Source organism: Vulpes vulpes, chromosome 2 (assembly GCF_048418805.1).
Source record: "Vulpes vulpes isolate BD-2025 chromosome 2, VulVul3, whole genome shotgun sequence".
Lineage (NCBI taxonomy): Eukaryota > Metazoa > Chordata > Mammalia > Carnivora > Canidae > Vulpes > Vulpes vulpes.
Window position 1 is genome coordinate 158,909,750 of NC_132781.1, and position 14,068 is coordinate 158,923,817.

Consider the following 14,068-nt stretch of genomic DNA (forward strand, 5'->3'; position numbering starts at 1 on the left):
CTTCCCTGCTCTAGCCTGGGCCGCCTTGCTCACCTTTCTTGTCACACCTCCTGAGGTCTAGCCTTCTGTGCCACAGCCCACCGGGCACTAAATTTACTCTCACTTTACCCCCGCTTAGTTTTTCCTCCTCCTTCCTGCCTCCATTATTGATCACATATTTATGATGACTGGTGGGTGGTGGCTCTGAATAAATATTGCAGCCTGAATGTCAATTTAGGCGAGTCCTGAGGAGCACACGGTATGATCTTTATCCTCATGGGCCCCTGCAGCCGCAGAGACCCCAATTTGCTGCCTTTGTGTGCTCTGCAGCTGGAGCCATGCTCCAGGTCTTGGGTGGCCTTTACCAACACCTAGCACCTGGGGTCACGTCCCAGGCTCTTGTTAAATGACTGAAGCACTTTAATGTTGGTGCGCATCTTGCCATTGATTCTTTGCCTGGCTTTGTCCCTGGCTTGGAACTCCTCAAGGGACCTGGCCTGGTGACATTACCTGACTCGCATGGCCAGGCTCTAGCAAAGGAGAAAGGTTCTCTTGCTACTCGGGCATGCTCCCTTGCAAGGCTGATCAGGAGGTAACACATCTGCCTCTCCTGTAGTCTGTTGAATTGGAAAAGGAAAGCTGAGGGGTCTTTGAGGTGTGGGTGGAATCCTGGCCTGCTTCCTACCTTGAGTATCTTCGGACATCTCCACCTCAGATCGTGCCATCACAGAGCCTGTCCCCGCCCCCCTCCAGGAGATGTGTCAGAGGGCCTGTTCTGGGCCTGCTTGGTGTTAGAATACCCTGGGCGAGCTGAAGCTGCAAGAATGCTTTTTAAAAGGGGGTTTCAGTGCTTCTGTTACCAAAGTGATGTAAATGTTTCTGTTTCTTTTTGCAGAGTGACCAGCAGCTGGACTGTGCCTTGGACTTGATGAGGCGCCTGCCTCCACAGCAAATCGAGAAGAACCTCAGCGACCTGATCGACCTGGTACGGGCTTTGTTCGTATGGTTTCTTTTGGCCGGTGGCTTGTAATTGGTTGCCTCTGTGTACCTTTTTCCATGAGGCGTTCAGAACCCAGAAGAAACCTACATTCCACCACCAAGCTCTGAGATTCCTCCACGTGGTTGTGTCTCAGAGCCCGCAAGCTCCATAAACCCCAAGACAGGAGCTTGGAAGTTGATCACCATCTGTCCCCTTGCCCCAACTGCATATTTTCAGTTTCTAGAAGCTTGCATTTCAGCACGGGGAGGAAGAGGCCACACACCCAGCGGGCATTCAGCAGTGCCTGCTGCCAGGCTTCCTTCGCTTGTTCGCTGTTGCAGAGGTTTCTCCAGCCAAGGCAGTACAAAATCGACCCTATATAATACTGCAGAGGCTTCACTTCTGCTTTGAACAGCACAAAACAAAAAAGTCAGCTTTCAAAGAGCTCATCACACCTGTTTTTGAAGTATCTTTCTTTTTTCTTTTATGTTAATTCAGAATAATTTGTCTCAAAATGATGCCCTAGATTAATTGGCACCATAATATTATTTAAAATACTCCAAAATATTTAAATAAAACCTATAAAGCTATGGGAAATATTGCAAAGAAGTAAAATAAACTAAAATCGGGCCCAAGAGGCCAACTGAGTGACTCTCTTATTTGGCCAGTGCGTTCTGGCTTTGTCACCAGATCCTCTGTTATATACACAGCACCCCTGTTGTCTTGGATGTGATGACCAGCTGCCAACCATGGCTCATCGATGAGGTGTCTTTTACAGTAATGGTTTGTAAACTTGTCTGTATGCTGTAGCGATATTTAATTCTACTGTATGAATTCAGAGCAATGGTAGTGGGGGAAACATTCCTGTGGGAGACTCATGTCATTCATAGAGGGGACTTCCCAGGAGTCCGCAGGCCATAGTCACAACCATGTGTATGGTTTGGTTTGGTTTGGTTTTTTAAAGAAGCCAATTCTGGCTATTTTATTTTTTATTTTTTAAGATTTTATTTATTCGTGAGAATGAGAGACAGAGACTTAGAGGGAGAAGCAGGCTCCCTGCGAGGAACCTGATGTGGGACTTGATGCCAGGGCATTGAGCTGAAGGCAGACGCTCAAACACTGAGCCACCCAGGCGTCCCGCCGTGTGTGTATTTATAGGCCCCCACAGTCCCAGTCAGGAGGCAGCTGTGTGACACAGTCAGCTGGGTGAGGGGGTGTGAGCTTCTGCAAAGTGAGGAGGTTTCTTGAGGTCAGTGGTCCTGATGAGAGAGGCAGCGACAGAGGCCTTGTGATGGAAGGGAGGAAGGTGGATTTAAAGACATGGTGGGTCCTGGCTGACACAGACGTGTGAAATGAGTGTGAAAGAAAGAGAGGGTTGAAATGGGAGGCACACAAGCCTCTAAATGCAGAATCAGGTCAGAACCCAGAGCCAGGGAGGCGTGAGGGATGTGGTGGCAGGCCCCATCTACAAGGACAGTGGCCCCTCTGCTCCAGCTGCTTGTTGTTGCCCTCTGGGGACAGCAATGGTCCTCTGTTACTTATTTTCAGACTTTTCTGGAAAAGCTGTACATTTGGAGTTTGACATGAGACCTCTTGGTTTTTCAGCGTTGGCCCAAACATTGAATTGGTTACATCTGATTTTGTGTAGAGTGCGAGTTGGGAGGTGAGGTGGGTTGGGTGGGGTGTTTAGCAAAAGCAGTCCTAACTGAGAAATGGTGAAGTGCGCAGTTGGACAGTTGTGAGGGGTCCTTGAGGGTCAGGGGGGTGGCTTGAACTTGAGGCGGTGGTCATTGCCACTGTTCCCCACTCACTGAACCTGGCGCGTGCCACACTTGGTGCGTGGTTTGCTTGCTGGGCCTGATCTGACCCGGCCCTACAATGCTGTATTGCTTCATGTTTCTCTCAGTCGGAGATTTTTTGTTTGATCGTATGGGGCAGAGGTGGGCAAAGGCTGAAGGTATGATCAGATCCCTAATTGGGTCAGTGGCAGAGGCTTCTTTGTCTTTAAACTCAGCGTGAAAGCATGCTTGGCTGAGTGTAAACTTAGTGTGCCGATTTAGCTATCACTGTATTTTAGAAATCAACCAGAGAAGAAATGATAAGCGAATTTTTCTCAGACCCTTCTTGGTGTTCGACAGGCTATTTTGTTCTTTTTTTTTTTTTTTTTACCAATTTTTATTTATTTATGATAGTCACACACAGAGAGAGAGAGAGGCAGAGACAGGCAGAGGGAGAAGCAGGCTCCATGCACCGGGAGCCCGACGTGGGATTCGATCCCGGGTCTCCAGGATCGCGCCCTGGGCCAAAGGCAGGCGCCAAACCGCTGCGCCACCCAGGGATCCCCAGGCTATTTTGTTCTTATGGCAACTGTATTTTCTCTGTGATCCCCCTCGTCACTCTTTATTTCAGAGAGTTGCATGGAGCTGCTTTTATGGGCACCTGGTGAACTGCTTCCTTTGCCGGGTCTGGCACTTGTCCTTGGGCTCAGCATGAAAAATCACAGCACTGATGCTGAGTGAAGGAGAACCTTGGGAGAACCTCACCCTCAGCCGCACACTGGGTGTGAGCGCTCAGCCCTGGCATGCCAGTTTGCAGGACGCTCCTTGGGCTCCAAAGTGCCACCCTGTTCCTGTCCCTGATAGGGGACGTGCTGTGTGGCATCCTGTCGGTTATGGTCAGGACCACACTGCTCTTCCCCTTACAACTTTGTCTTCTGCAGAACGTGGCAGGCGAGGGGATGGAGGCGACATGGGGTTGCGGGCTCGACACCCCTAGCAGTTATTGAACACCTGCTGTGTGCCCAGAACGGAGCTGGACGCTGTGGTTTGTGTTAGTACCTCAACTGATTTTCAGTCTCCCTTGAGTGTACCTAGGACCACCTCACCCTCTTTCCTCCCTCCCTCCCTTCCTTCCTTTTATTCATAAGAGACACAGAGAGGCAGGCTCCCTGTGGGGAGCCTAATATGGAACTCAATCCCAGAACCCCCCAGGATCACACCCTGAGCCGAAAGCAGATGCTCGACCACTGAACACCTAGGTGCCCCCCCCCCCCACCTCACCTCTTTTAGATGATTTGGATTTTATGAGGAAGAAGCCAAGGAGCACAAGGAGCCCCAGTTCCTTCTGTGGGGTAACTTGCTGGGCCCCTGTGGGTGAGCCCCTCACACCCAGAGCAAGAGACTAAATACGGTGTGTCTTCCTGATGTGTCCCTCTGATCTGTTAAGGGGAAAACTGTTAAATATTTCATTAGTGATCTAAAACATAAAACAACTGTTTTATGGAGAATAATTTAGAGTTACTGTAATTGAAAACAACAGCAACGCTAGAGACCTGAAAAAGGTGCCCTCCTTAGGGCCAGGCCTCGTGGGATTAGTAGTTTGTGGGATTAGCAGTTCTCTTTTGTCCACTGCTCCATGGGGGGTGGGGGGGTTGGCCCCTCAGCTGCCCCTCGCAGGTTGTGTGGAGGCCAGCCTTGGCCCCCTCTACCTCTACCTCCTCAGGCTGAACAGGAGGCCACAATAGATTCCCATCATCCAGAATGGGCTGGGGAATCGGTGTTCTCCTTAATTTTTTAATTTGAAGTATGACGAATGTCAGAATGGAAATGGAGCATGGCTTTTCACCGAATTAGGATCTGGTAAAGCACACCTCGTTAAAACTATACTGACATGCTTCAAAAGCCAGTTTTTGATTAATGGCCTTGCCTCAAGGTCCTTGCTATGCACCCTAGTGTCTGAGGGGCATTTGGGCTGGTTTTGTACAAGATCCTATGACCAGTCCTAGAAATGACTTCTTTGAATGTTTTCCTTTCATTGCTGCTATTTTTCTTCTGTTTGTCCTGGGAATGACGGGGCGGGGGTCTGTTTTGTTTTTAACTGGGTCTGCAGAATTCCGTCGTTAAGAGTTGGTGCTACGTGTACTCCTGTGTCTCTGAAGTTCACTTGCAGTTTTATTTCTTCCCAGGGCTGTGATTTGAGAAAACTCACACATCTAGAAGCAGTGTGTCCAGGCCTTTGTTTCACGTAATCTGGGCTCAGTCAGAGGTTTTCAGAGCAGCGAATGCTCCGGTGCAAATTGCAGTCATTCCTCCCATGCTCACCTGCCTAAAATAATGAAGGGGAGGTAGTTGTTTTTGAGAAAAGTCTCCAATTTTAAGACTGACAAGAATGTTTGGATTTGCCAGCATTCTCCATGAAGGGAATGGCCACGCTTAGATGTTGGAGCCAGAGAACCGTAGGGGAATTTATCCGGTCCACCAGTGGTCCGGTTACAGAGTAGTATTAAAGAGAAATGTGGCGTATGCTTGGCAGCCAGGCCAAGGCAGCCCAATTTATCATGCCAGATGAGCTTTCCTTTTTCTTTTTTCTTTCCAGCATAGGGCTCTTGCTGCCTTGGGATTATGGTGCATGCTGGGATTGGTGGGAAATGACCTTCTCTTGCAGATGGCCAGAACATCATTTTATTACATATGAATCCCATTGTACTAGAGCGAAGCCGGCCGAAATCCATTGTTAAGCCCTTTCAAAAATACCCACTCGTCCGTGTGGGCCAAGAATCCTATGATGTTTAGATGTTCCCTTGGCTTCTTACACTTTGACCTTCTAGGGCTTTACTCGGTGCACTGGCAGTAATAGCTGAAACTTGGCTGGCGTGTATTTTAAGCCCCAAGCTGAGGAAGGAGTTTGTTTCTGCAAATTGGCACCCAGCAGGCCATCCGTCCTTTGCCCTTTTTAAGAGCAGACCAAAAATAGCCCTAAATCGTTTTAACCAGGCAGGAGAGTTTTTGCATGCAAACATTAGTCGTTTCATGTTTAACTCCTTCTCTCTGTGCTGTAGCCACCCAAAGGTCCAGTTTGGGGGGTGTCCCCAGACCTTACTCCAGGCCTGGGATTTGGTGGGGGGATGGGGACTGCAGCTGGGAAGAGCCCTGAGCCATGCTGGCCAGGCCTGTGGGTTAGAGGTGGAGGAGGTGCCCTGGTGCTTGGACGGGGGAGCTGGGAGCCTGCTGGGATTTCGTGGTGGCATACCCTCTTCGTAGCAGCTGGCATTGCCTTCCAGAAATCGAAAGGGCCAGCTGGGTGCAGGGTTTTGCCCTGCCAGCCTCAAACGGACCTGTACTTTGAGCGACTTGCTAGAAACCGTCCACCTCTCAAGCAGCATGAGGGCTGCAGGGTATGTGCAATCCTTCTCGCCTGACAAGTCAGAGGCCTGGGTGCACAGGGGGCCCCGGAAAATGAGCCAGTGGAGACCTACTGCCTAAGTCTCTGAAAAGATGAGCTCCGTGAGGCAGCCAGTGGACCACACCCTCACATTTGTGATTGCTGAAATAAAGGCGAACATTGTATTTAATGGTTCATTAATATTATCTGTCTGATTTTTGTTAAGCATTGTTACTCAGCTTTCAGTCTTTAATGGTGGAACCAACCAGTTCTGTAAATTATCCTTCCAGTGGTAGCTTGTGTGGAACCAAGCACCGAACTCAGCTCTGTCCCCAGGTGGTGAAGACGTGCTGGGCCTGGGGACCAGGGTCCCTCCTGCAGTCCAAGATGACCCAGTTTATCTGTGCCCTGCAATGAGGAGGCTTGTGTTTTCTTTGTTTATCTTCCCCATTTATTTATTTATTTGTTTTTTGATCTTCCCCATTTAAAAGTGGTCTCACACCAGCATTTCTTCCTCCTTTGTTGCAAAGATGACCTTTAAAATGTCTTCTCCTTTCTAAAGTGGTCTGAGTTTAAGCGGTGAAAAGTTAATGGATTCAGACCCACATTTCCTGAGCAGCCCCTCTGAGTCGGGCACTGTGCACAGCCCTGGGAAGAAATGCAGCCTTTATTCCCTGGCCGTCCTTCCACAGCAGAAAATGCCAGGATCCTAAAACTTGACCCCTGTTGAGAATGACCTTGGCTGGGTTCTCAGCCGATTGGTCTTCACCGGTAATTGGCTCCGAGGAGGGCTGTCAGAAGCTGCAGAACTGGGTTATTCTCTGTATAAGAATTTCACTACACAGTTTGTCAAATACTCTTCCAGGTGCCGGGGCTCCGGGATGAAAGGCCTGGCTCCACAGGGCTGGCATTTCGTGGAGAATGTAGGGAAGACTTTGGGAAGAAGGAGGACTTGGCCGTGGCCAGCTTGGCACTCTGTGCCTTCCAAGCAGATACCCAGCCGGCACTTTTGTTGGTCTTTGCTGTTGAGTAAAGGTGGCCCAGGCTCCTTAAGGGTGTGCCCAACCAGCCGGTGCCCTCTCTCCTGCCTGTCTGCTGGCCACCTTTCACCTGGCCCCTCCCTGTGTTCCTCAGGTTCTTCCCCTGAGAGCAATCCTGACAGTTACCTAAATGCATGTATCTGGAGTTTGGGGGGCACAGCCCAAAGTGGCTGCCTGGAATGGAGGGTTTTATGTTTCTTCTCTTTAAATAATTACATTCCAGTTCATAACATGCCCACATGATGTCAGACATTTTAATATAAAATAAATGCTTTCTGCCCTGAAGCTTTAAGTCAAAGTTGAGATTTGGAGAAGTTGGCCTTTCCCGCCTAGGGCTTGGGGAGTAGGCCTCCCAGCTGGGCATCATCTTCCCCCTGCTGGGCACCCATCAGCTGAACTGGGGGTATGGGGCTGGGGCTGGGGCTGGGGCATGCTGGTTTCGGAGCCCTGTGCCAGCCTGCATTCGCTGGTACCGAGGGAAGTTCCCTGTGAGTTTGTGTCAGGGGTGGGGGACCTTGGCTTCCATTCTCCCTTTTGGCCTAGGGTCTGCCGGGAAGTTTTCTCTCCTAGGCCGGATATTGTTTCTGGAGCAGGAGCTTGGGAACAGATCGAATAATTAGTAATCATGCAAAAGCCCCTGTACGGTTTCTGTTGGACTGATGTTTCTGAGCTTATCCTGAGCTTCCCTACAGGCGACACTGAGCTGCAGTTCCCATTTTACAAGGGGAAAAGCATTCCAGCCAAGGGCCTCCAGCAGTATTTTAATGAACTCCATTCCTTGGAAAGTTGTGGTGAGCCTTTTCATGCAAGCGTTCTTGCTCTTAGAATGGACTGCAGCTGTGGAGAGTAAAAGCGAGGGAAGGGAGAGAGCCACCCCTGGAGCGAGGTGCTGCACTGGCCCCTTCCCCTGCCTGGGGCGGCCTCTCCAGAGGGAGACGGCCTTCCATGACCCCAGCCTGTTGCTGAGCGAGGACCCTGCCACCTAACGACGCGGCCTCTGATTGTGCCAAGGTGGCAGCTAGGCAGCACTTGTAAACTAGGACAGAATGGCATTGTGGACTTGGAAAGGGAAGTGGGGCTCCCTGGGGTGCCCTCCCCTGACCTGCTCCCTGAGAGATATCCCACGCACCCCCCAAAGGTCTCTGATATTCCGATGAGCCCAGTTATACACAACAGAAGAATGGGCCCTCCTTTGATCCAATAAGAATGAGATGGATTACCTCCTGCAGGAGCAGCCCAGACAATGAAAACTGGAAGCCAAGTGAATGAAGGAGAACTCGGGGGTCATTTGCTTTCCTTTGATGCATGTGTTCCTTGCGGGGCCGGGACCATTTCCAGGAGACTAGTGAGGTGTTCACTGGTTCTGAGCAGTTCTAGAACAGTGATGGAGGATGACTCATAATGGCCAAGGGCTCGAAATTCTCCAGAACCAGGTTATGAGAAAGCAGTCTCCTGTCACTGCTAATGTCAACCACCCGGTTCACTTTGGTTATTTTTCAGAGATAATTTTAAAGTTATAGAGATTCTGTGTTTGGGCCCAGATTGAGAAGTTGACTCTCTCCTCTTTTCATTCTTCCTAAAGTTGTTTGCAGTGAAATGGCGTGGGAAAATAGCTTTAATGGAGACCCATCAGATGTCAGAAGCAGTGATATGTATGGGCCACATTATTGTACACATGATCTGTCACCTGGTTTCATCTTCTCAGCCCCTCTGTAAGGTGAGGACAGTGAGGATGTCCCATACCCGATGTGTCATCCAGGGGAAAGTCAAGCCCAGCTGTTAATTCCAGTGCTTGTCCACTGGATTATGGTCTTAGAAAATGAAAACGTGACAGTATGTTATTTCTCGTACGTCTTGTTGGTAAAACTATCTTTTCAGGTGGAACTGTAAAAGAAATGTGTGACGAGGGTGTGCTAGTGGCCGTGGAGCTTGTAAGTGCCTGAGGAGCGAAGCCTTCGTAAACTTCTCTTCCTGCTCTCCTGGTTTGAAGCTCCATCAGAGCTTGGGGCAGGTAGAAACCACTACCTGATTGCTGCTGTTTGGGCCTGGCTGTTTGGAGCAGTGGATGTGATGGGAATAGCGGTGCCGAGGTGACGCCGTCAGCAACTGTCTCCCAGTACACGCACTCATATTCCTGCGTCCGCATGCTCGCACACTCATATTGTGTCCTTTAAAACACCGTTCTGTCCAAACGCGAGAGTGGGCCACTATTTCTTCTTTCAGTTAATAAAATAAATCTAAAAATTTTAGAAAAAGCAAGTTCTTGGCACTGCAAGAACTAAAGGAATGGGTCCATTAGGTAGCTACATTTATTTGTTTGATTGATTTTCTTTATTCATGAGAGAGGAGAGAGGCAGAGACACAGACACAAGGAGAAGCAGGCTCCCTGTGGGGAGCCCGATGCAAGACTCCATCCCAGGACCCCGGGATCACGACCTGAGCCCAAGGCAGATGCTCACCCACTGAGCCACCCAGGTGCCTCACGTGGCTCCCTTTTAATCAGACATACCAGGATCAGCACACAACCCAGCCCAAGCCACTTGGGATACAGGAAGGACCTGGGGTGGAAGGACAAGATCCCTCTGGTGGCGGCAGGACAGCAGGACAGTGGAAGCTGCAGGGAAGCCGGGTGCCCCGAGCAGCAGGCGGGCCATGTGTGAAGGCCCCACGGAGCTCAGAACCCCGGGGCGGAAGCCAGCGGAGTCGGCCCGCATGGCAACGGGCCCGTCACGTAAGCACTTAGGATGTCTTATAAGTGACATTTATTTACGTTTCACTTGAAGAAACAATGGATTATTCAGTCAGATGGCTGAAACAACTAAAAATGTCGAAGGCCAACAAGTGAAGTGGCTCTTGCCCGTCACGTGCTCCTCCCCGTCCCGGGCCGACCTGAGTGGACAGGCAAGGAGCAGAGGCAAGGCCTCGACGGTGTTTGGTGCTGGGTTGGGGGACGCTTGTTCATGAGGCGCAGGAAGAATGCCGAAAGGATGGCTTTGACCCAAACATGTGATTTTAACTTAAAAGCCGAAACAAAATGAAAGGCCCAAGAGCAAACTCTGGAAAGTATTTGCTGCTTATGATAAAGAATGTTGAGAAAGCGCCTTCTGAGGTCGTCAGTGTTGTTCCCGCTGGACAGAAGCAGCAGTGGGGCCTGGGCGTCTCAGCCAAGGTAACCAGGCGGCCATGGTGGAGCCAAGCTTTGGACCCAGGGCTCCCAGCCGCTGTGTGCTGTCGCCGTTGCTAAGGAAAGTGAGAATGCTCTGTTGGAACAGAGAGCCAGGTACACAGGTGAGTCAGAGGGAGCAGTGCCCGGGTCTCGTACACATCCTCTGCGTCCTTCTCAGAGGAGTGCAAAATGAAACAGGAGAGGACGGCTGGAAAAGTCACCCTCACGGATGACCTGGCTTTTTCTGCCTCGTGGATGGATTGAATTTCCTCTGGGATGCGACCTGCACAGTGCCTGTCATGAAGTTGGTCAGCTCACCTTGATGAGCTTCCTGAGGAACAAAGACCATGAGCAATGGGGTAAACAACATGGCCTACTCTGCCCCGTAGGAGCTTCACCATCCACATTACTAGAGGTTCTGAGAAGTCCTGCGGTTAACAGCAACAACATTTCCTTGAACCCAGCATTTCTCTAGCTCACTTTCATGGACTCTGCTTTGGAAAACATTGGTTTCCTAGAAAGGTTCATAACGTGCATATCAGATGACCTGGGTTCCAGACCTTTTTGGCAATGGCCGTAAGTGTGATGTTAGCCAAGCTTACAATTTTGGTAACCATCTGGTAAAGTGGCATACAAAGAACACAGCTTTCCTTGTGGTTTCTTCATATAGAGAACTGCTTCAGAGAACTTCTGGCTCCTTCAGTAGGGAGGAAAGAGGGAGGTGGGGAAAAACCACTGTGTACAGTAAGCAAATCTTATCAGAAGTCAGGGACCCTGGGTCTTAGCGTTGGGTGTGCTCCTGTCTTCTCTGTGATAGGTGGGTCTCTCAGGGTCTCCTCCCTGAAGTGAGAGCCAGATGGTCACAGTCTCAGAACCTGAGTCCCGTTGCCTGGAACTAAAAGATCATCACCATGGATACTGTTGTGTTGTCATCACTGCTTTCAGGATCCCCTTTTGCTGGCATAAGAGACATTGATTTCTGTAAGGTCTGTGACCAGATAACCCGCCTTGTACGGTGAAAATGTGGAGAGAGCCGAGCAGGTGGGGGGCCTCTGGCAGATGCCCCCGGGGTTGGGCTGGCTCCATTGCCTCTGCAGCTCACGTCTGTGGGTGGAGTTAGGCTGACTGGGACTTGAATCCCGTTCTGTCATCTTCCAGCTTTGAGAGCGCAGGCAGGTTGCTTCACCTCCCAGATTGCTCCAGCATACAAGATCTGGGTCGGAAAACCCCATTCCTGGAGCACTTGGGAGGGTTTGGGGATGTGTGTCATGTGCTGCTGTACATGACAAGTGGCTAATAAGTGCTGGCTTTCCAGGACCTGTTGCTAACCCCTGGGTTCCACCAGCCTGGGGGCCATACCCCGACGCCCCAGGCTGCCTTCTGTGTGTGCACAGGTGGATGGTCCCAGTCCTGATTTTCATGGGGTGGGGGTGTCATAACCAGTGTGCCCTTGCAGGGACTTGGTATGTTTAACCTGACAGGGGGGAAGGAGGAGGTGAGAAGGCCCTCCACTGAGGCATCTGAGTGGTCTTGAAAACCATTCCCCTGCCTTCTGTGAACTCCTGACGGGATGGAAAGCGGGGAGACACCATTATCATCGACCCCAGGGCCAGCAGAGCAGCTCAGAATCAGATTGGCAGGCCGGTGTCGTTGCCAGGAAGGGCAGCTGTCATTCTGCAGTGTGGGGTGATGGACTGTCCAGCAGAGGGGGAGATCCCGGCCTATGTGAGTCTTCTCCACTCGTCCCACTGGTGGCTTGGGCGGGCACTCTGCTCCCTTCTTCAGTTCCCTGAATTCATAATGCTCAGTCCTTTCTTGGGAAGGCCCAGTGGGAAAGCTACACAAAGTGGCTGGGTGGTGGGACAGGTAGGGAGTGTCATCTGTCCAAGGACCAGCTGGCGGATCCTCAGGGCCCTAGGTCACTTCAGCCATGCAGAGGTGCCACACAGGCCCCTAGCTGTCATCCAGGGCCCTTCTCTGTGGTCCAGTTTCCTGCTCTCTCTGCCTCTACCTCCTTCCGTCCCATCAGGGCTGCTGCTCTCTTGCCCCAGCCTGAATCCCCATCTCTCATCTGTCCCATTCCTCACTGCCATTGTGCCCCCCAGGCACCCCCTCCCCAGTCCGAGAACCAGCCCCCGCGTCCGTGGCTCCTCCAGGGTCAGCCCACAGTGGGCCTTCCCCTTCCAGGGCTCTTCCCCTTCATCCTCTCCCTAGTCTGTCTGTCATGGTGGGGAGGCTGCTTGAGCACCTCGCCTGCTACCACGTGTTCCTGGCAGACATGCCTGTGAGGGGCCCTCAGCCACAGTGTGGATGATAGGGGTGGGCTTGCAGCAGTACCCGTTTATTTTACACATGTCCTTGGACACAGATCGGTTACTGAATGATCTCCCCCCTCCCATGTACCCTTTATGCGTCCGGCCACAGAAGCCTATTTCAGCATGCTTGTGGAGGTGGAGCTCCTGTAAAGTTCTTGGTTGGGAAGTTTTAGGGCACCTATGAGTCTGACACTGGGTCCCTGATACGGTTGAGCGCCTGAAAGCTTGAAGGCCCAACCAGACTGTGTTCTCATCCTCACCATGTCTGAGCTGGGTGACTTCTGAGCCATGGGGGGTGGGGGCTGCTGATGACGCTGCCCTTGGAAACGAGATGTGGTGTTTGGAAAGCTTCTGGAACAGTACCTGGCGTAGAGAAAGGGGTTCTCACCCAAGTCTGGTGCAGCCATCGTGCGGATGAATGAAAGCTCTGCTGCTCACTTGTTGGTTAGTTGGTAACTGTCAGATGCTTCTCTTGACCCTTCCCATGTTTATTTAAAATACACACCACATCTTACAGGTGAGGAGACCAAGAGAGGCCTAATTAGGTGGCCAGAGCCTCACAGCTAATTACCGAGTAGCAGGGTCAGGATCAGCCCAGGTCCATTGGACTCAGAGGCCTAGTTTCCTCCCACCATGCTGCCTGTGTGCACAGCTTCTCCAGGAGCAGTTTCCTCCTCGTGCTGCAGGTCCTCACCCGACAGCAGACTCTGAATGCAGATATCACCACGGTAATTAGCGCCAGTAAGAAGTTGTTCAGCCCTCACAAAGTGGAGCTTTCCCCTTCCCATGTTGAACAGGAGGCCTATTTGAGCCTCCCCTTGTTAGAGACGAACTGCTGGTGGAGGCAGCCCGGGTGCTGATCATGTGACCCCAGGTCTGTGTGCCGCCACCAAGTAGCGCCCCTCCTTGGTCCTTTTCTCTTGGGAGGTTGGAGGCAGGTGCCTTCCAGCCCCCCAGAGGCTTCCCGTTTGCTTGCATTAAGGAATCAGCGCTCTAGAAATGGTGCAGGGCTGAAGAATGATTCCACCCTCCTTTTTTGGGGTCACTGGCCCTCATCAGGCGGGATACTCTTTATTCATTAGTCAGGAGGTTTGCGGTTGCCGCATTGCCACATCTGTTGCTGCCTTCCTGGGCCCGTTGCGCTCACAATTAAGGTTCATTAAAGACCCTGTCAGTCACAACAGGCACAGAACCTGCCTTTGAGAGGCCTCTCGAAGGGGCTGTCCCTGTGCCCTCCCCTTTGCAAATGATCACCGACCAGATTCTGGATGTGTGGTGTACCGGGTAGGGGGGACGGCGCTTGTGAAACTCCAGACTCTCAGGTCCTTGGGGGCCTGTTACCTTGTGTGTAATTGAAACCTTCACGCCAGGACCAGAATTGATGTTACAGATGGTGCTGGTAGGAGTTGTGTCAGATGGAGGCTTTGGA

The 14,068-nt window shown here is 51.3% G+C and overlaps 1 protein-coding gene across 4 annotated transcripts in view; it reads left to right on the forward strand.

Moving 5' to 3' along the window:
• Positions 1 to 14,068, forward strand: part of CAPZB (capping actin protein of muscle Z-line subunit beta) — a 130,196-nt gene that overhangs the window by 59,134 nt on the left and 56,994 nt on the right. For all 4 annotated transcript variants that reach the window (XM_072751009.1, XM_072751010.1, XM_072751006.1 and 1 more), the window contains exon 2: positions 875 to 964. In XM_072751009.1, coding sequence (XP_072607110.1) covers positions 875 to 964 — 90 coding nt within the window. The remainder of the gene's footprint in view (positions 1 to 874; positions 965 to 14,068) is intronic.